At 48.7% G+C, this 19,432-nt stretch overlaps 1 protein-coding gene across 1 annotated transcript in view; it reads left to right on the forward strand.

Annotated features, from left to right (window-relative positions):
• Nucleotides 1-4,532, forward strand: part of BLK (BLK proto-oncogene, Src family tyrosine kinase) — a 44,350-nt gene extending 39,818 nt beyond the window's left edge. Inside the window, exons 11-13 of the mRNA XM_075750382.1 lie at nt 587-737; nt 3,260-3,391; nt 3,767-4,532. Of these exons, the coding sequence (XP_075606497.1) occupies nt 587-737; nt 3,260-3,391; nt 3,767-3,975 (492 nt within the window). The 3' untranslated portion in view covers nt 3,976-4,532. The remainder of the gene's footprint in view (nt 1-586; nt 738-3,259; nt 3,392-3,766) is intronic.
• Nucleotides 4,533-19,432: the final 14,900 nt, after the last annotated feature.

Consider the following 19,432-nt stretch of genomic DNA (forward strand, 5'->3'; position numbering starts at 1 on the left):
GGAGAACAGAGGAGGTTGCTGAAGAACATCTAGTTGTCCTAGCTCTGAACTCTGCTACTGTGACTGAGGGACAGATGAGCTCTTTGAGCGTTTTTTTTCTTTTTCTAATTCATATATTTAATCTGGAGTGTTTGTGATTAAAATCCCGACTAGAGGGGAGAGTCTTGTGGCAGAAACTGGGAATCCAGTGATGTGGCTTCAGGTTTGCGTCAACTTTCTGCATCACGCTACAGACACAACTCACAGCTGTAACTTCGGTGCAAAACAGAGAGTGATGCTTCTGTTCTGCTTGACTTGGCTGCTTAAAGCTTTTGGAGGCTGAGTGCATGCTGGTAGAGCTACACATATGGACTCGTACATGGGCAATATCTCTTTATGTATGTATGTATCTGTCTACCTCTTTATCTGTCTGTTGATCTACCCGTCCACCCATCCATGGAGCACGTATGCATGTCCATGCACATGGAGGCATGTGAGCAACCCTATACGCATGCTGTGCTTTTGTAAAGGTGGGTAAGATGCAAGCAGGCTAGCTTGTTATCATGGGGAGGTGACTGATGAAGATGGACTCTTCCTCCTCTCCTAGGTGGCAGAGGGAATGGCGTACATCGAGCGAATGAACTCCATCCACCGCGACTTGAGAGCCGCCAACATCCTCGTCTCAGAGACGCTCTGCTGCAAAATTGCTGATTTTGGCCTGGCCAGGATCATTGAGAACGAATACTTGGCACAAGAAGGTGGGTGTCGTTCCCAGCTTTGCCTCACCAACACATTTCCCTTATCTCTAATCCTCCTGCCACGCAGACGTGCCGAGATAAGGGGCATCCAAGGGCTGGGATGGGTCCAAGCACAGAGCATCACTGCCGATGGCGTGAGACCAGAGCCCACGTCGCTGCTGTTGTCAGCACCCAGGCAGCATGCAGAGCAAGCAAGAGAGCCAAAAATGGGTCCCAGGAGAAGCAGCACTGCTTGGGGACAATAAAGAGCAAGTGAGGTTTGCAGAGGGAAATGGGAAAAAAGACTTTTAGCACTGTTTTGGGGAGTCCTACTGAATCTCAGGTTGTGTTACTGGAGAAATTTGACCTCTACTAATGAAACCTGCTGCCTGTGCCTACGTGTCCACAGCGAGTCAGTCCGCAGGGAAGGAAACTGCAGTGTAACTGGGTCACCGCACGCTGTGGGACTGCAGCGGGCAGCTGGAGCCACAGATCTGGACCTAAAAGCAGTTTCCAGATGTCCCAGGCAAACCAAGCCCTGAGTAGATCTGGTCCCTTCCGTAACAGAAGGACAGCTTATGAAATGTGGGAGAGGGTTTGCAGCTTGGTGTTTCTCATGGGAACAGAGTACCTTGAGGATCTAAATCAAAACAAAACTCCTAAACCTCCTCCCCTGCCCCGCAAAAAGACATACAAACCCCCATGTTAATGTGAAATCTCCTCATAACTCCACGTGCAAACCCAATACCCTTGCTTAGGCTGAGCCTCTGAAGTGGTACAGGAGACCGTGGCCATGAGAGGTCACAATTGGTTTGGTTGGTGCAGAGGTCCGTCTACAGCCATTTGACAACAGGGTAAAGTCAAATTCCTCTGGCGGCAGCTTTTTCTCTGTACTTTGAAGTCAATTATGAGATCGTGTCATTCAGATTGCAAAGAGTCTTTATGGAGCACCAGGGAAACAAGCAGAAAGGATTGAAATAAAACAATTAAATCTCGCAAAAGTGGCACTTACCAGAAGATTTTCAAATTTTATAAAACCATCCTTGCTCTAGAGTTAGGATGAAGCTAAAATTCCCTATAAAGAGTACTCTGGGGAAAGAAAATTTAACAGATTTTTTTTATCTCTTATAAGATAGGAAACTTTTCTTTCAATTTGCTGTTTCCAAAATACTTTATGATACAAATTATGCCCATTTCAACATGTAAAACTATTTCAAAGTAGTAAAAGCTCACAAATGTAATCTGTGAAATGTCATGAAGGTGTACTGTGAGATTGTTGCAATTTTTTAAGGCAGTTTTGTCCTTAAGAGAAGTTTTGATGAAATTAATAGGAGCTACATTTCCAGTGGAAAACAGTTCCTATCAGCATTGTTCCAGCTAGCTTTAATCTGAAATAACAACTGCCTCTCTACTTTGAATGATTTTTCACTTTATAGACTGCATTTCCGAGCCTCGTCAGTCTCCTTGTCAGAGTATGGTGTGCAAGAACAAAGACACTTATTTCACACACTGCATTTGGACTTTCAGTACGGAAAGGATATATACAAATAAAAATGTGGTTTCCTCTGCAGTCTTTAACACATTCAGTTCCTTCTTATCAAGGTGTTTTGGGGTTGTGGGTGGGGGGGTATTTTTGCCTTAGCTAAACTGAAATTGCAATCTTATGGTCATTGCTGTCCACAGCATGCAAAATAAGAACCTGGTGGACAAAGTAAAATGGAACTTTTTATTTGTTTTGATATATATATTTAGCTTTAAGCTGGAGAATTTATATTTCTATATTGTTTATGCACTTTTGCTAAAAACAACCCCCTTCTAGTGAGTGATTCTATACACAATAAAATACTACCGTTGTTGTCCTCCAACAAAGTTACTCGAGGCATTGACTTTTAATAGGGGATACACATAGTTTGGTCTACAGAAACCCACTGATTCCCCATGGCAGGTTGCTACCTGAAGGGCGATGTGTCTCTCACAAGAGCTACTTGATGCCCAAGGGCTGTACCTCGCTCCCAGCATCGCACGCTCGAGGTGCACGGCGCTGGTCCATGCTGCTGTTCCTGGCTCCATTCCTGAGATCCCATTGCTAAACACACAAGAGGTGCAAAGGTGTTATAAGACTGCAGATTCCTCCAACTTTGTCAGTAAAATAGTTTACCTAAGGGTTGGGGTTTTTTTTAATATGCATATTATCGGTTACCTAAAGCACTAAGTTTTTTTCATTATTTGGCCTCCATTTATCAGTATTTATGGATGTTTATAAGCATATACATATGAAAAAGTCTTTTAAGATTAAATAGCCTTGATAGCACTGGAAAAAGAACCAAGAAAGGCAAAGAGATGCCAAGTAGAAATGACCTCTTAATAAAACCATGAGATAGGCAGCAATTACCATCCTCTGGCCTTATCTCCATAACTCCACATCAGTAAGTCCCATCGCAGCCCCCCGATGCAGTTTTGGGGGAACAGCTTGCAGGCACCTGTGGGAGCAGAGGGAGATGCTGTACCTCCATGTGCTATTTCCCTTTGCTTCCTCCGGACAGGTGCTAAATTCCCCATCAAATGGACAGCGCCGGAGGCCATTAACTTTGGAGTTTTCACCATCAAATCTGATGTATGGTCTTTCGGGATCCTTCTGACAGAAATCATAACCTACGGCAGGATCCCTTACCCAGGTACGCTGTGAATACGGGATGAGCGTGCATCAGCTTCAAAGCATCTAGTGCTGCTTTATGCTTGGAGACACGCACGCAAGTGTGCACACGTGTGCCCAGACACACACTCCTGTCTCTTCATGCTGGGTTTCCTCTTGTAGGCTTCCATGAGCCTCAGTTATACCCATAGTAGGCAAAACCTATAGAGACGGGTCAGGGAGGGGACAGAGGGGTGGAGAGGGGAGCGTAACCTTGAAGAAGGGATGGTGCCCAGATATGGCCCAGCATCGTGGTCCCTCATACCCCTCCAGCCCTGCCTGGATGTGAGCTACTGGGAGCACTGAGCTTCTCTCCCAGGGTGCTGAATAACTCCTGTTGGGCTGCGTTTCTCTCTAGGGATGACCAACCCCGAGGTGATTCGCAATCTAGAGCGGGGCTACCGCATGCCCTGCCCAGACATGTGTCCTGGTGAACTCTACAACATCATCCTGAAATGCTGGCGAAACAAGCCTGAGGAGCGCCCGACCTTTGAGTACCTGCAGTCAGTCCTCGAAGACTTTTACACTGCCACGGAGAAGCAGTATGAGCCGGAGCCTCAGCAGTAAGACATGGTCCCACCAGCACCTGGGGACAGATCTGGAGGAAACCACCACCTGGCAATGGCTCGATTCATGCCTTTCCCTTTCTCCCATGTGCTGCCATGATGCATTTGGAGATGGGGAATGAGGAGGGACATGAGGAAGGTGGATGCTGCCAGCTTTGTGCTTATGATGGAGACTGAAGAGGTGGCTGAGAGCTGGCACAGCTGCTTCCTCATTCACCTTGGAGGTCTGCACCTACTTTGCAGTCATCACCTCTGCCATGAAGGACAGCAGACTCTTTCGTGACCCACCTGGAGAAAGAAAAGCCCCTCAGCCCTGCAACTGCAGCCCCAGGAAGAGGGGACCATGGCAGGGATGGTGGTATGGGGCAGTGCACAATCTCTCCCCCACTTCTGATGCCACTGCCAGCAATACTACAAACCCCTCCACCCTAAGGGCAAGAGTGGGAACGTGTCCCATCTGCACCTCCTTGGGCCATGCCAGGCTCCCAAGGTCTGGAGCAATCTCTCCAGATGGTGCCACCCCTCTTCCCCAAGTCAATAATAAAGAACTGGATACCACCATTTCACATTTCTTTATTCAGGTGTCAGGGCGACAATGGGAGCCTGTGCTTCCCGTGCCCCTGGAGGGAAGGGGAGAGGCCATGGGGCTCCCCGGGCAGCTCGGAGTGATGCTGGGGTGGTACGCGGGAAAGGGAAGGGGGATGCCCAGGATCCACCCCACCGACCGCCCGCACAGGCGGCCTTGGAGCCCGGAGAGATGTTCGTGGTGTGGCCACGAGATGTCCCTCCTTCCCCAGAAATCTGGGTGGGGGAGAATTAAAAATATATATATTAAAATACCTCAAAAATAAAAAAATACCCTCCCTGCTTTGCTAAACCCTTTACTGCACAGGCTCCTGATGCAGCATCGGCCCATCGTGCCAGCCCCATGGCAGGTCCCACTCCATGCCCAGCACCAGGAGGGTTCAGATGCCCTTTCCCTGCTCTCTGGTGCATCTCTGACCCACAGCTCCAGTGGGAATGTCCACGTTACGCTGCAGGGTGGTCTTCGATCAGCAGTTGCACTGGGTTGTGGAGTGGAGGATGAAGAAATAAGGCACAGATGGCACACCGAAGGGGTGCTAGGACCACAGCAGTGAGCACCAGGCTGGGACTCCCCTTCAGGTTATGATACTGAGCAGCATCTCTCTGGGGTGTTTGGTCTGCTGTTTTCTACCCCATGAACCAGATTTTGAGTCCTGCTGTAGAGAGTGTTTTTCATAGTGTCGTAAGGATGCTCCAAGAAAGAAACAGCAGAGATGACTTCTGTGTGCCAGAAAAAATACCTGACCATCACCAACGTGTGACACAGAGTTACTTGTGCACACTACTGCTGCAAGAGAGCCTAGAAGGAAAAAGGAGTGGGAAGATTCATAATAAATCTATAGGGACAACTGGGCTATTGGCAGCTACATTCAGTGCAAGGCCTTGATCTTAGGTGACATAATGCCCCTGTCTGTCACCTGTGATGAGACAAAATCCCCCACTGTGATGCCAACATCACTTCCCGGGTGTTCCTGGTGGGGCAACATTGCTTGCGTCAACACGAACAGCACTTTGCCTGGCTTCCAATACTGTTTGTCCCTTTTTTGTAGACCTGCAACTGGGAGAAAGAGTATGTAGGGACTGGTTTAACATTCACAGGAGGTCAAAGTGTCTGGAGATGGCTGATTTGCACAGCTTGGAAATGTCATTCCCTATATCCTCAGGAGGGAAAGAGGCTTTAATAGCAGAAAACAGGTGTGCCAGCCACCAGAGGAAGGGAACTGGTTGAGATGATAGAGCATGAGAAATGCTAGAACCAGTGGATACAGCTGAGGGTGTCCAGGATGTTTTCACCGGGCTGGTGGATAGGAGTCTATGGGAGACCTGCAGCTGGATCTGGATAGGAAACCTCAGAAGGTGGAAAAGAGCATTAGACACCTGTGTTCAGGAGGTGGGATTCCCCCACCCCCAAAGTGTCGAAACCTGGAAGTGAATCAACTTCTGGTGTCCCCGAGCTCTTTTCCTATCCCACCCATAATGCATCTGATCTACAATTGCTTTCCGTAGCAGATCCATGGGCAGCTTTGCTCCTCATGGAAGAAGATGAAGTTTCCTCCCAAGCATTTCGGGGAGCCACCAGAAGTCATCCTCCAATTCAGCACAAACAGCTGGAGAGCAGCTGTGCGGCCAGGGCGTGGACACGGTAGACAGATCTCTTCATCAAATCATCGGCAAACCTCATCCACCCATCTCCATCTTCACAACCTAGTTCCTGGGGCCTGTGAACCCAGTGCTAGTAGGTCCTTGTGCTAATTTAAGATGGAACAGACTCGGTTCACTTGTTTCATGGTTCCAAGGGACAAGTTGTATGCACTACAACTATAAAAAGCCCATTTTAAAGAAATATTTATTAGTCATTTATTCAATAATTTCATTGCAGTTGAAGAAACAGTCTTTCCCACTGTTTGAATTCCAGCTTGGTCTTTCACATTTACCAGGAACTCCATGCAGAGCTAGAAGGTTTCTATTAATGAGATGACACACTGCAAACAAATACAGATGAAAGATATGTGATACCTTCGCCGCAAATATTTTATTGAACTGAAAACTGTGGATCATTTGTGCTGGAACAAACCAGGAAGAAGTGTTACAGGGTTTCTGCTAAGCACTTGTGCGTTGCATTATCACCCAAGGCCAAAGAGTCGAGTATTGTAGCTCAATTTAGAAAGGAAATGGATATTTTTATGGCCAATAGCAACACGTGGCCAAGCCCAGGGTGAACATAACAAAGAGACTGTAATCTGTGCTTCCTCTGCACTGGACACTGTAGCTTTTTTTATTCATGCTGCACAAACATTTATTGAATTTTGTTCCCTGCCATACCTGTGATAAACAGATGGGGCAGACACAGGCTGTCCAGAGAGGTTGTGGAGTCTCCTTCTCTGGAGAGATTCAAAACATTGTTTATTTTGTGCAGGCATCGGGCTGTGCAAGGTGTTTTACAAGAGGTAATTCCTGCCATAAACAGAGTATGAGCTCTCTGAATGGTGAGGACAAGGACTAAAAGAGGTACCTAATGATATGTATCTTGCATAACTACCAAGATAGTCTTCTAATTTCTTCCCCAGGTGCCAGGTGGTCTTTCCAAAGACCACTGGAATGGTCTTTCCAATTCTCCTATGGAAAGACCCAGACCGCTGTTATTGGTCTTTGCTACTGCTTTCCCATGCAACCTTGGTCCCATTAATTCATCCCCATCCTCTGTGTGAAAATTCATCTGTGCAGGTAATGTCTAGTCTTCTGCTGATGTTGGGTTCATCTGTCTGTTTGCAAGTGGTTTGAGGCACTGGAGGGAAAGTTTCTGTGGTATTTCTCAGTTCTCTACCTAGCAGATGTGGAAAAATCCCCATGGCTGCAGCGTAAAACCTTCTCCAGACAATATCTGTGCACCGTGACATCTTAGCAAAGCAGAAAGAGCATCTGGAAACTTGGAGCCAGGGCCAGGGGGTGAGACAGGCATGGAAAAATCAGCAGGTGCTCAGAGAAGAGAGGTGAGAGGCAGAGCAAAGGAAAACCAGTGAGCAGCAGCGCTGGGGAAATCAGCTGGCTTCTCTGATGTCTAGTAAGGTGTGAGCTCCAGCTGAGGCTTTTCCCATCACCCAGGCATTCATAGCAATGTGGATTTTCTCATGTCTAATAAAAGATTAAGCACAGCACACACTATAGCCTTTCCTGAATGTCTTTAGGAAACTGGGTAAAAATCAGAATGGGACAAGATTAGACGAGACGGAAGAGCAGAGGAGGGAGAAGGGAGAGGTAGGAGCGCATGGCCCTGCTCAGGGGATAAAGACCTTGGGCTTCTCAAGGAAGGCTCCTCTACACTCTTCTTTCTCCCCGTGCCATATTAACACCCCGAACTGCCTGACTCTGGCTCACACTGCAACCCTGTGTGTGCAGGACTTAGACAGGGCAGGGGTAAAGAAGAAAAGTCCATTACATTTCCAGAAGTCTGGCAAATGGGGGAGCTGGTACCCTTTTTGGGAAGAAGGTTGCTCAGCAGGGAGATGCCCGCATCTACTTTAACAGGCTGAAGCTGGACCCTGGAGCTGTGAAGTGGGTTTGTTTGGCTGGCGTAAAGCAAAAGCAAAGCAGCGGTGTATCAAAGTCCTGTGCTGGGAAATGAGCTTTTTGCAATGCCATCCCATGCTAGGATCTTGTTTGTCCTCAGCAGAACAGCGTTGGCAAGCACAGTGTCACCAACAGCACATGCTGGTTTGTGCTGGGAGCTCAGGACCTCTCCCAGGGTGATAAAGAGCCTGGCACCCTGAGGATCCAAGTGTCCCCACCCGCTCCGTGCAGGACAGGGTGCCTGGAGCTTGCTACACTGCCACCAAAAAGCGAGGCAGGGCTACCAGTGAAGGGAGGTGGCGAGGAGCCCTCACCTTGCTCTGTTTTACCTCCACCCACACACAGCAGAGCAAATATCCCCTGGCAAATACTGCAGAGCAAACAAGGGCATCAGTGTCCTGCCAGCCTGAGCCCTGGTCTCCAAGCTGCTCCATCAAAGGGAACAATGACCACTTTTTTTGCCAGGAGGGCCCCCTCCCTGGCCAGGCAGCTAGCTAGCCTAGTGCTTACAGCCCAAGGAGACTTCATCTGGCTTGCTTCTCCAAGAAGAAGTCTTGGTTCAGAGCATCCCCAAGGGCTGATGGTGGTCCAGGCTAGGTCTGAAAGTTGTGGGTGGCCATCCCTGAGCACCCACTAACCAAATGAGAGGTTGGGGCCGTGTGTCACAAACAGGCTGTGTGGGTGGCAGAGAGCAGAGATGCATTACTGATGTGAAGCAGAGATAGAGTCCCCAGCAAATCTGCCCAAGGAAAGGCCCCTCCATCCCCACCGGCCACTCAGTGCAACGTCCCATCTCTGCCAGCAGCCAGAAACCCCTCCATGGATAACAAGGCTCAAGGGGAGCATTTTCGTTATACACTCAGGGCCCACAGCTGCTCTGGAGAGGTTTGTGGGCTGTGTCAAAGACACTCCCTTCAGTCCTGCTGGGTTGCAGGCAGGAGGGCTGGAGCTGTTTCTGGACAACTGCCCATCCTTCAGTGACTTGAGTCAGGTGTTACGACACCATCCCCGGCTTGGAAAGTCTCTGAATTGCTGATCTCCTTGTTCTGCTCTCCCAGGGCTCTTGTCGCACGCTTTCCCTGTTCTGCCCATGGCATCTGCAATTGCCCATTGGTAGAGACAGGCCTTGCTGTGACCTGCCATGGGTGCTCCTTTTCTAGGCTGCTTCCAGACCTCCTTTCTCCAGAGTTTCCTTCCCCACCAGTCTGTTCAAGGTCATTCCCAGTTAAAATTAGCAGCTTATTCAGCGTTGGAGAGAGAGGACAGCCAGCTTCCCTGGCCCACTCGCAATCCTGGGAGCTGGCGTCAGGGGATCCAGCTCTGACTCCCCTTAGAGGTGAGGGAGCCTGTGCTGGCCACCCTCGCAGTCATAAGCAAAGTACCTGCAGCCAGTTCACCCTCTCTGCCTTAAATCTGAGCTCCAGCTCTGTGCCAGCAAAGCAGGAGGAAGGAGCATCTCCCTGGAGCCTCCAGTTCCCACCGCCATCCCCTGAATGCCAGATGTCACCCTCATTGTACCCAAGCCAGATGTTTTACTGGCCATAATTGTCTCTGTGATAACAAGAGAGTTCCCCCAGCCTTTCAAATCTATATTTAACTCGTCCTCACCTGATCCCTTTTCCCTGCTGTCTTGCTGTCTTATCTTTTTTTTCCAGGGCAGGCTGAAGCCACGGGGTGGAGATGGCAGAAAGGCAGGCATGGCAGGGTGATGAGAGTTTTGCTGTGGTCAGGCCCCAGCCCTGGGTTGGAGATGCTCGGGAGTGCGATGTCTGGTCCACCAGGAAAGGACACAGCTGGTAAAGGGAATCAGGACCTCAATCCCAGTTTGATGCACAGCCCACGGAAACATCTTTGCACGTTGCAGCAGTAACACATAGCTTGTTCCTCTTGTAACATATGCAGCAAAATTTGGTCCCAAGGAGGAAAAGCATCCTTGTCTCCTTGATGTATCAGTCAGAGCATCTCCTCCAGGCTGAACTCAACCCTCAACTGGAACATCGGTGCATGAGCCACTGGCAGCTGATGTGGGCAACAGAGTGATGGCAAAAAAAAAAATGAAATCACGTGCACCTTGTGAGGAGGAACGAATGACCCTTGCACTGGGCAGCTGTGAATGAAAATCCCTGTGGGGGCACTGCTTAACAGAGGACATTCTTCAAAAATAGAGGTGTCTCTATGATTCAAAAGAAGCCAAGAGAAACTGCTGTAACACCCAAGACTTTCCCTATCCCTACATGCCACCTGAAAATATCTGGACAAAACCAATTTTTTCACAGAGAAAATATGCTCACTTGAACTGAAGCTGTCAGGCAGACTCTTGGGGTTGAGAAACAGTTAACCACAACAGACGGGTAGGAGAGACTCATACCAAAGAAGTTAGGGATTTGGTGGACTTTTTGGGGTAAAAGATGGATATTTCAAATGCTAAATGCCCAGCCTAGTGTTTAGGGCCTTGGAGAACAGCTACTTGGGTGGAACTCCTGTGCTACAAATCTGCACAAAGGGAAAGAGCTGGAAAGGATGAGGTTAAAAGAAGCTGTCCTGGACTAGCACAGCATCATCGTCTGGGTCTAGAGAGCAGGGCCTTGGGGACACAGTTCCTCTGAACCTTCATCCTTCCAGCAGCCTGCTGAACTTGATATTACCTGGCTTCTGGCCACCCAGGTGAGGGAGGAAAATGTCTCTTGCTGTACTCCTGATTCCTTGGCCAGAAGGGTGAAGATCACGGGGGTAGTATGTTCCTGTGAGCTTAAAGGAAATGGGCTGCTGAAGAGAAAAGAGGCCATGGATGTCCTTTCCGAGGGAAAGTCTGTAGCATGAAGACAGTCAGGAGCAGACAGATGTTATGAATGCCTCAGATGCAGAAAAAACTTCAGATTGGAGGACACATCTTATTAGGCAACAAATAATCCAACTGCACGGACCCTCCACAGTGAGAATACAGTTAATTCACCCACATTTCCCAAAACACCTCTTTTGGATGGAAAATTTATTTGGTCTCAGGTGGACCATCAAAATATTTCCAAAATCTCAAAAATACTGAGACAGTGGGGGAAAAAACACTTCTCCAAATCTTCTCTCTGTACCTTGAATCACCATGTGCCCCTGTGGCCTCCCTACAACAAGATCCCTTACAAAGCTTTGGACAGCAGCAGTTTTATTTCAGTCTCTGGTCCTATCTTGCAGTTTTCATTCTGGCTTTTCCTTCCCGAAGATACCACTCTTTTGAGGAAATTCTTCAGAGTGAGGTGCAAAACAGAGGTCCCTAGAAGCAAGTCAAGGTGCTGAGTCCTTTTGGCAGCCAAGCCTGGGCAATGTGGGCCTCAGGACGGGGTACCTTGCTTAGCTCTCATAGAATCACAGAATGGTTTGGGTTGGAAGGGACCTCAAAGATCATCTAGTTCCAACCCCCCTGCCATGGGCAGGGACACCCTCCACTAGCCCAGGTTGCCCAAAGCCCCATCCAACCTGGCCTTGAACACTGCCAGGGAGCCAGGGGCAGCCACAGCTTCTCTGGGCACCCTGTGCCAGGGCCTCACCACCTTCACAGGGAAGAATTTCTTCTTAGCATTTAATCTGAATCTCCCCTCCTTCATCTTAAGGCCACTACTCCTTGTCCTGTCACTCCCTGCCCCTGCAAACAGTCCCTCTCCAGTTTTCTTGTAGGCCCCTTTAGGTACTGGAAGGCTGCTATTATAAGGTCTCCCCAGAGCCCCTTCTCCAGGCTGAACAATCCCAACTCTCTCAGCCTGTCTCCATAGCAGAGGTGCTCCAGCCCTCGCATCATCTCCATGGCCTCATCTGGACTCGCTCCAACAGCTCCATGTCCTTCTTGTCCTGCGAACCCCACAGCTGGATGCAGTATCCAGGTGGGGTCTCAGCAGAGTGGAGTAGAGGGGCAGGATCACCTCCCTCGACCTGCTGCTCACGCTGCTGGACACGCAGCCCAGGACACGCAGCCCAGGACACGGGTGGCTTTCTGGGCTGCCAGCGCACATTGCCGGCTCATGGTGAGATTCTTGTTCCCCAACGCCCCCAAGTCCTTTTCCTCAGGGCTGCTCTCCATCCATTCTCTGCCCAGCCTGGAGCTGTGCTTGGGTATCATGTTGATACCGAACTCAGATATTAACAATACACCTTTTTTTTTGGCCTCACAAGGACCTGAAACATTATTACTTCTGGATTTAGACATTGTGGTGGTCACCACTTCTCCATCAAGGGACAGCAGGCAATAACAGGAAGCTCAGGTGCAATTACCAGCTCGTAATGAAGTCTTTGAAGGATAAAAACAATAAATGTGATAAGTAGGGTCACACTGAGGAAGGTTCAGTGCACATAGGTGTGGGGCTGTTCATGTGGACCCACTTGACCAGAAATGGGACCTATAGCCATATTGCTGTCTGGGAATGAGGACACCTACTTTTGACCTAGCTACTTCCTACTACCTGATGCTCACATATCTGTCTGCAACTCTCTGTGTGTGACATATTAACAGCGACTGCAGTCACTTTTCTGAGTTTTCCTGGAATGTATTTGCCTGGAGTCTCTGAGCAAATAGCAGAGGAACAACTCCAGATCAGGAATTTCAGTGTATTTCTAAGTGGAGAGGAACATGTAGGAACCCAGCCTAGAGCTAAGCTCACCTATTTTATTTGGGAAGAAACCCTTGCAAGAAAGATCTGGCCTTGCCTCCAATTCCCCTGTGCTACGGACTAGCAATGTGATATGACCAACAACAGACCTTCTTCCCACTGAGCCCTACATGCATGGCCTGTTGCTCTCCCCTGCCCCACAAGCTAGGGGTCCCAACCAGGCCCTCAGCTTACCCATAGGGATCTATTAGGAAGGTTAAAGGCTAGACCTATATGGGACAGTGCCCATTGCTAAAAGTGCCCACTTGGAAGGCAGAACATAGAGCACCTACAAGCCATAGGGATAAGCCTTGACTGGGGCCTGTGCTCTTGCAAGCAGAGGGATGTTCAGTTGCTCTGAACAAGTAAGTGTGAGCGCATTTGTCCCACATTTTCTTATCCAGATCAAACCTTCAGAACAACTGGCCTGGCCTGGAGTTCAGAAATTAATATCACAACAAGTCTGCACTTGAAATTGGACTCTGCCCTACAGCGTGTGCTCTGACCTTCCTTCTCTATCAGCACCTTGCCTTTGCCAGCTTCGTCTAATCACCTTTGCCTTTGCCATCTTCAACCAAGGACCTTGACAGCCTTTATTCTGCAGGACAAACGCTGCTAGAGCTGGTCTGAGTGGTGTTGACTCTGGAGTACCTTAAAGTTTTGATCTGGCAATTACAGCTATGCTGGCAAACAATAAAGTACCTGGCCTGTCCTCTGGCCCTGGAGTCAAGTGGCCTGGCATGGCCACATCCATACTATTAAATTCTCTAAGCCTCCAGAGCAAGGTGGACATATCCAAAATATGTTTTGGGAATGGTCCCTGTTGTGTGCTGTCTCCAGACCAATGCCCAGGGGTTGTTTGGGTCTATGCTAGTTGAGCTGGGCCAAGCTGATGCTAGGGGCATGTTAGCAATTTAACACTGCAGATGATAAAATTGATGGCTGTGTTGAATTTACTAGTACAGATATATCCACTAAGCTCAATTTTGCCTGAAATCACAAGCATTGGTTTTCATCTGGTGAACAGAACCACCTTGCTCCATGGGCCAGCACCACAGAGGAGGTTAATCAGCCCAACTGGATAGACTGGGGAAAAAAACCTCTGCCATCTATGAACTGGAAATTATTTATCCTGGCTGATTAGGTCCTCGTATAGGTTCCCAGCCTTGGACCTATATGGGCCAGGAGCCCCCTGTGTAGACTGTATCTCTAGATCTCCTCTCCTTGAGCTGTGCAAGATCGCCACACAGCTCACGTCGCACCGTAGGTGGTCCTCCAGCCCCACCGCATGGTCGCTTCCCTCTGATAACTCTGAGGTCTTAAAGGTCAACCCAAGGGCAGCGGGTGGACATGTATCAACCAGCTTCGACATGCTGCACTCCAGGAGTAGCTGTGTTTAGACCCAGCAACTCTCTGATCTTCAATAACCTGGCAGCAGCTTGTAAACAGTGGGCTTGACGTGATAGCATCCTCAGTGAGCAGTTTACACCCTTCCCCCCGATCTCCCCACTCTCTTTTCACTCCCACAGCATTGGGAGCCGGAGGCAGAGGCAAGCTCAGAGCCAAAATTGCTGAGAGGCTCAGCTTGTGGCTGAGTGTCAGCTACGGTGGGCTGGGGAGTTGGGGGAAGTCTGAAGGGATGGAAGCACTCATGTGTGTGCTCTACATGCACAGCTTTGTGTCCGTGGTGATAGAGAAGCACTTATAGGTGCTTTTAAACCATTGTCTTTGTTTCTCTCTTATGTATTTGGTCTAAAAAGAATGGGATGGTGGAAGACTGTAAAGCCTTCAGCGTGTACCTGTAACATCCTAGCCCCAAGATGTGACCTGCAAATCTAAAGCTTTGTTGAGATAAAAGCAACACCCACCAGGCTGGCGGTCTGAACATGGCTCCTGTTTCCCAGCCTCAGGTCCTTGCACACCAGTAAGGAAGGTCTGAGCCCTGGGGATGGGCTGCATTTTACTCAGAGGGTTTCTCACAGCCTTGTCCCCTTGGACGCAAAAGGATGGGATATCAGGACAGCTCACCTCAGGGGAAATGCCCAGCCACTGTCACCTCTGAAGCAGGAGGAGCTCACAAAGATGGATGGAAGGAAAGCGGACCACCACATTGCTCTGTGCCACACTGAAACATGGGAAGAAAAAAAAAAACAAACCTTTGAATCTCCATCTCCCAGTTATCCATCCTGCTGAGTGTGGCACAGGTCTGGCTTGGCCTGGCTAGCACTGACCCAGAGGAGTCCTAGGCATGGTTTGGGGGTTATCATGGGCCAGGGACCATTTCCAATAGTCTTTTTAAATGTGGCCATCCTTTTCTGAAGATGAAGAGAGCTTAAGAGGATGGATCCCATCTATGCTGGTGTCTACTTCTCTGCAGGACCAGACAGTGAATGTGCCCCCTGTGCTCCCGTTTGGCTTCACCTGAGAAGAAACCGAAGTATGAAGGGAGGAGAAATCAAAGGGCTCCCCAGCCAAGTCTCCCCCTTTCATTTTCCCCTAGCAAAGCAGCGAGGTGAAGGCCACGGGACAGAGCCCAGCTGTGTCGGGTTATTTCCAATGCAGACTCCCATGCAATCCCTGACGGCGGCCCCGCTCCTCCTCCTCTTGTTTGGAGTAGGACTGCAAAACAAGCCGACCGTATCCCCGCTCACTCCGGAGCTGTTCCCCGGTGCTCAAGGTAACAGGCAGCGCACATCTGCGCCCTGGCCCCCCCTGCCCACCCCTCGCCTCCCCACGGGAATGTTCTGTACCCGGGCGCAGGAGCGTCACAGCAGGGAGCTGCCTGCGTCAGGCTCTCCTGCCGCAGGGACCTTGACTTCTGTCTGGGAGCGGGAAGGACAGGCAAGGGCTGTGCTTGCAGACAAGCATGCAATGACGGGGCTTGGGTGCAGGATGCTCTGGTCCAGAGTCCCCTCTCTGAGCTGCTGACTCCAGGGTGATGCTTCACTCAGGAGTGGAGCAATTGCATTGAAGGATGGTGCCAGATACACTCAGCAGCAGGATGAGCAGCTGCCATGGGATATTTCTTCTAGACCTCTTTTACCTCCTCCTGTCAGACATAAGGGTTTGTATCCTCTACAAAGCCCTGGTATACCCTGGTATATTATTTAAGGTCTTGCTGTTATAACATTGGATTTTCTTGCTATCCATATAAGCATCCACTCTGTTTTCGTGTGGATTGTAAACCCACCATGATCTGGGCTGCCGTGCCATCTTGTGGAAAGGATTTCCCCTGGTTCACAGCCCCAGTTGCCTGTTAGTGATAATGGCCTGGACCTGAATGAGGACAAGGAAACATTAAGGCCCTGCAATGCCTGGAGATCAGATGCAGAAGCGCACTTGAACCTGCACACACTATGCACCGGATAATGTCTTGACCTTTGCTGCCGTCCAGCCAGCCCACCCTTCACTAGTATTGATGGGAGCGGGGGGAAAAGAGGATTTTTCCGTCCTGGAGAGAAAGCTGATTCTTAGCCAGAGAAGGTCCTCTCCTTCCCTGGTCATCCACTGACGCTAAGGCTCTTAACACAACACTCGGTCCATACTCAGCAAGGAAAAAACAACCTTTTGGTGAAATGCAATGTTTGATCTGCCCAGCAATGCTTCTTTCTATTCTCTCGCACTTCCTCCTGTTGTTTCAGGGGATGTCTACATATCTGTCTGGCTTGTGAGCTGCCTTTTCTCAGCACAAGTCAAGAGCAAGAGAGGTTGGCCGCCGCACTGCTGAACAGATATGGGTAGGCAAGAAACTGTTTGGCAGGGAGAGATGACATTAACTGCTCAGGCTATTTAAAAAGAGTGATTTAATCGTCCGAGGTATTTCTGCCCAGCTCCGTGCACGGTACATGTGGCAGTTTGCTGGAATCGGACCAGGGTCTTTTATCAAGGGGAGTGAGGAAGGGAAGGAAAGGGCAAAGCAGATGCGGGTGTAGATGAAAAAAAAAGAGGGCTTCCAAGGCTCTTCCATAAAGGAAAGCAAGGAAGAGAAAACAGAGTTAAAAATAATATCATGGCATGTTCTGGGCAGAGATACCAGCGTCCTAGGAAAAATATATGTGTTTATTTTTTGCCAAGAGGGAAATAAAAGGGAGGATGAGGGAGGATGCTGAAGCTGTTCTTTGATTTGAAAATGAAGCAAGGCCAAAGAGCAGAGCTGGTCACTGGGATTTTTCAGCAGAATGTGCATTTTATAGCTAAGGCAAGCTGGGTTTGAAACCTGCCAAGTGCAGAAATTTGCTCCTAGGGAGAAGGGCCAGATCTGTTAACATCGTGTGGTGTGCTACCAAATGCTCCTCAAACAGTACTGTAAAGAAAACTGTGCAAATCCTTGGGTGTGGGTGAATGGAGGTAGTGTGAACTCTGATTTTTGTTGGTGGTCATTGGTTCAGTCCCTTCTGCTGTCGAAAATAGTCGTCACCATATAAGCATGAAGGGCCAATGTCATCCAAGAATTAAGTACTAACGCTCCGTCATTTGAGAGGGAGTTAGGTACGTGCATTCCTTTAAGAAGTTAACCATAAAGACTTGTCTGGGAAGACTTTTGCACCATTTTAACTTTATCTCTTCAAAACAGCTCTGGGTTTTGTCTGAGCTGGCTGAAATTTTTCATGACAATCATTAATTCACTAAAAAATGCAGGTTTTGGCAGATCAAGTCTCTTTGCAAGTTCAGGCCAAATTTGGCAAGCTGTTTCAGCCAAAAAAAAAAAAAAAAAAAAAATGGAGAAAGCTTAGAAGCATTGTGCCCTGAGTTTCAAAATGAAATTTCTTGCCTTTTCTTTTTTGTGCAGTGGTTTTGCCTTGAAATGAAGCTCTGATCCCCTTATTCAACTTCTTGTGAGATTAAGTAATAAAACCACATAAAATGAAATATTTGTTATCATTTCTCCTTCACCTCCAAAGAATAATCTGTATTCTTTGGGGAAGGAGGAAAGGATTTGTCCCCCAAACCAGAAGCCCATTCCCTCCTCACCATTACACCATCCAGTTTACCTGAATGGGGATTCCAGGACACCACACTGGGAAACAGGCACTGCAAAACAGCAAATATCAGCTAAGCCATAGCTTAAACCCTTGAACAAAACAGGCTGAGTGAGAGAGAGTCCAGTTGTGCCAGTGTAAGTTGCATCTAGTCTGGTGGCTCCTGCCAGCACAGTTTTTCCTAGGCAGGGACCACAGCTCTTCACCTCCAGCTTTGGAGTCACCACTCAAGCAGAGAAATCTCTGGTGGGAGATATAGTTATGTTGAAGTGAAGGAGCTCATACCACCAATGCTTGTTTCTTTGCCTGCTCCCGTTATCCTCTCCTTCGGTCTCCTGCCTGCCTGATACTCTGATGCCAGTTCCCCTCTGCGCCCGAGAGCTGCATGAATAAAATACGACATCCCTAAAGCCTGGTTTTCTGGTCTTTTCAACCTAAAGCACAGTTGTTTTCATAAAAAACGTTGGCCGTGAGGTGCCGGAGTGTCATGTAATCACACAGCATGGGACCCACCAGGTCCTTGAGGGCATCAGGGATACTTTGGCATCCCATACTTACACATTTGCTCCACCAAAGACTATGATATGGCCATGGACAGAGGGTGGGACTGATCACAGCCCTCAGGGAAATCTGATGTCTGTCAGACAGAAAGACCCTGCATCATTTTTTGCCTCCATCTGGGGACATGAGCCCCCTCATGCTAAAGGTGTGACCACAGAGCCGAGACACTGAGTTCAGCAGCCTCCGCACAACACAGTCCTTTGAGAAACTCACCCATGCTGTCCCCACCTGGCTCCATCTCGTCCCCACTGCCTCCATGGGGAGCTTATTTCCACCCCTGATGGTGAAAACACTTATTCCCATTTCTTTCCTACTGTGAACACAAGAAGAATCATCACAGTCAGGACAGGTGAAGCTACAGACCCGTATCCCACTGGTATATAGACTGCAGCGAACTCCCGTGTATTCATCTCTCTGATGGTTGTGCCAAGCCTTTTTTCACAGATAGCTCTTTGGAAGAGGGGCCCCTCTGTCTGGTGCCTTTCCTGGACTGAATTTGTTCGGCATGGCTTTGTAAACAAGGAATAAGCACATGCACAGAGTAACACAACTCGCAGAAGCTAACATGCTCAGAAAATATGCGTGAGAAATGAGCTAACAGGCCTGCAAAGTCATTTCTGGTTTGGCCCAAAATAGGAAGTAAAGAATGTGGTTGCACCACAATTAAAGAAAACTTTCTAATATCCCTTGTGCAGAAGCAGTAAATAGTATATCTTTCCCCAGTGAATTTGATTATTCAGCTCAGTTCACTGATAGAACATCAGCTTTCACTGTAAAATCTGAAGATGGCAAGTGCTGAGCCACTAGTGTCTGCAGAAACTACTGGCTGTCTTTCAAGAAAACCTGCACACCCTGAGGTCCTAAATAGCTCCAGAGATTAGCAAAAAGGCAGTAGAGGGGCTGCCATACGGACTTCTGGTTTGTTTTCAGCCTAGGATAGCTGTACTGGAAACGCTTGCATCAGCTTTTTGGTACATAAATGTTGATTCTGGTCCATTCTCAAGCATCTCTCGATGCTGAGACACAAAAAACTGCCACACCAGCTCACAGTGCTACAGGCATTTTCAGAGTGCTCCTCCAAAAGACGGTCAGATGGACAGGCTGGGTTGGATGGACATGCTTGTGGGACACCATT

Source organism: Balearica regulorum, chromosome 3 (assembly GCF_011004875.1).
Source record: "Balearica regulorum gibbericeps isolate bBalReg1 chromosome 3, bBalReg1.pri, whole genome shotgun sequence".
Classification (NCBI taxonomy): domain Eukaryota; kingdom Metazoa; phylum Chordata; class Aves; order Gruiformes; family Gruidae; genus Balearica; species Balearica regulorum.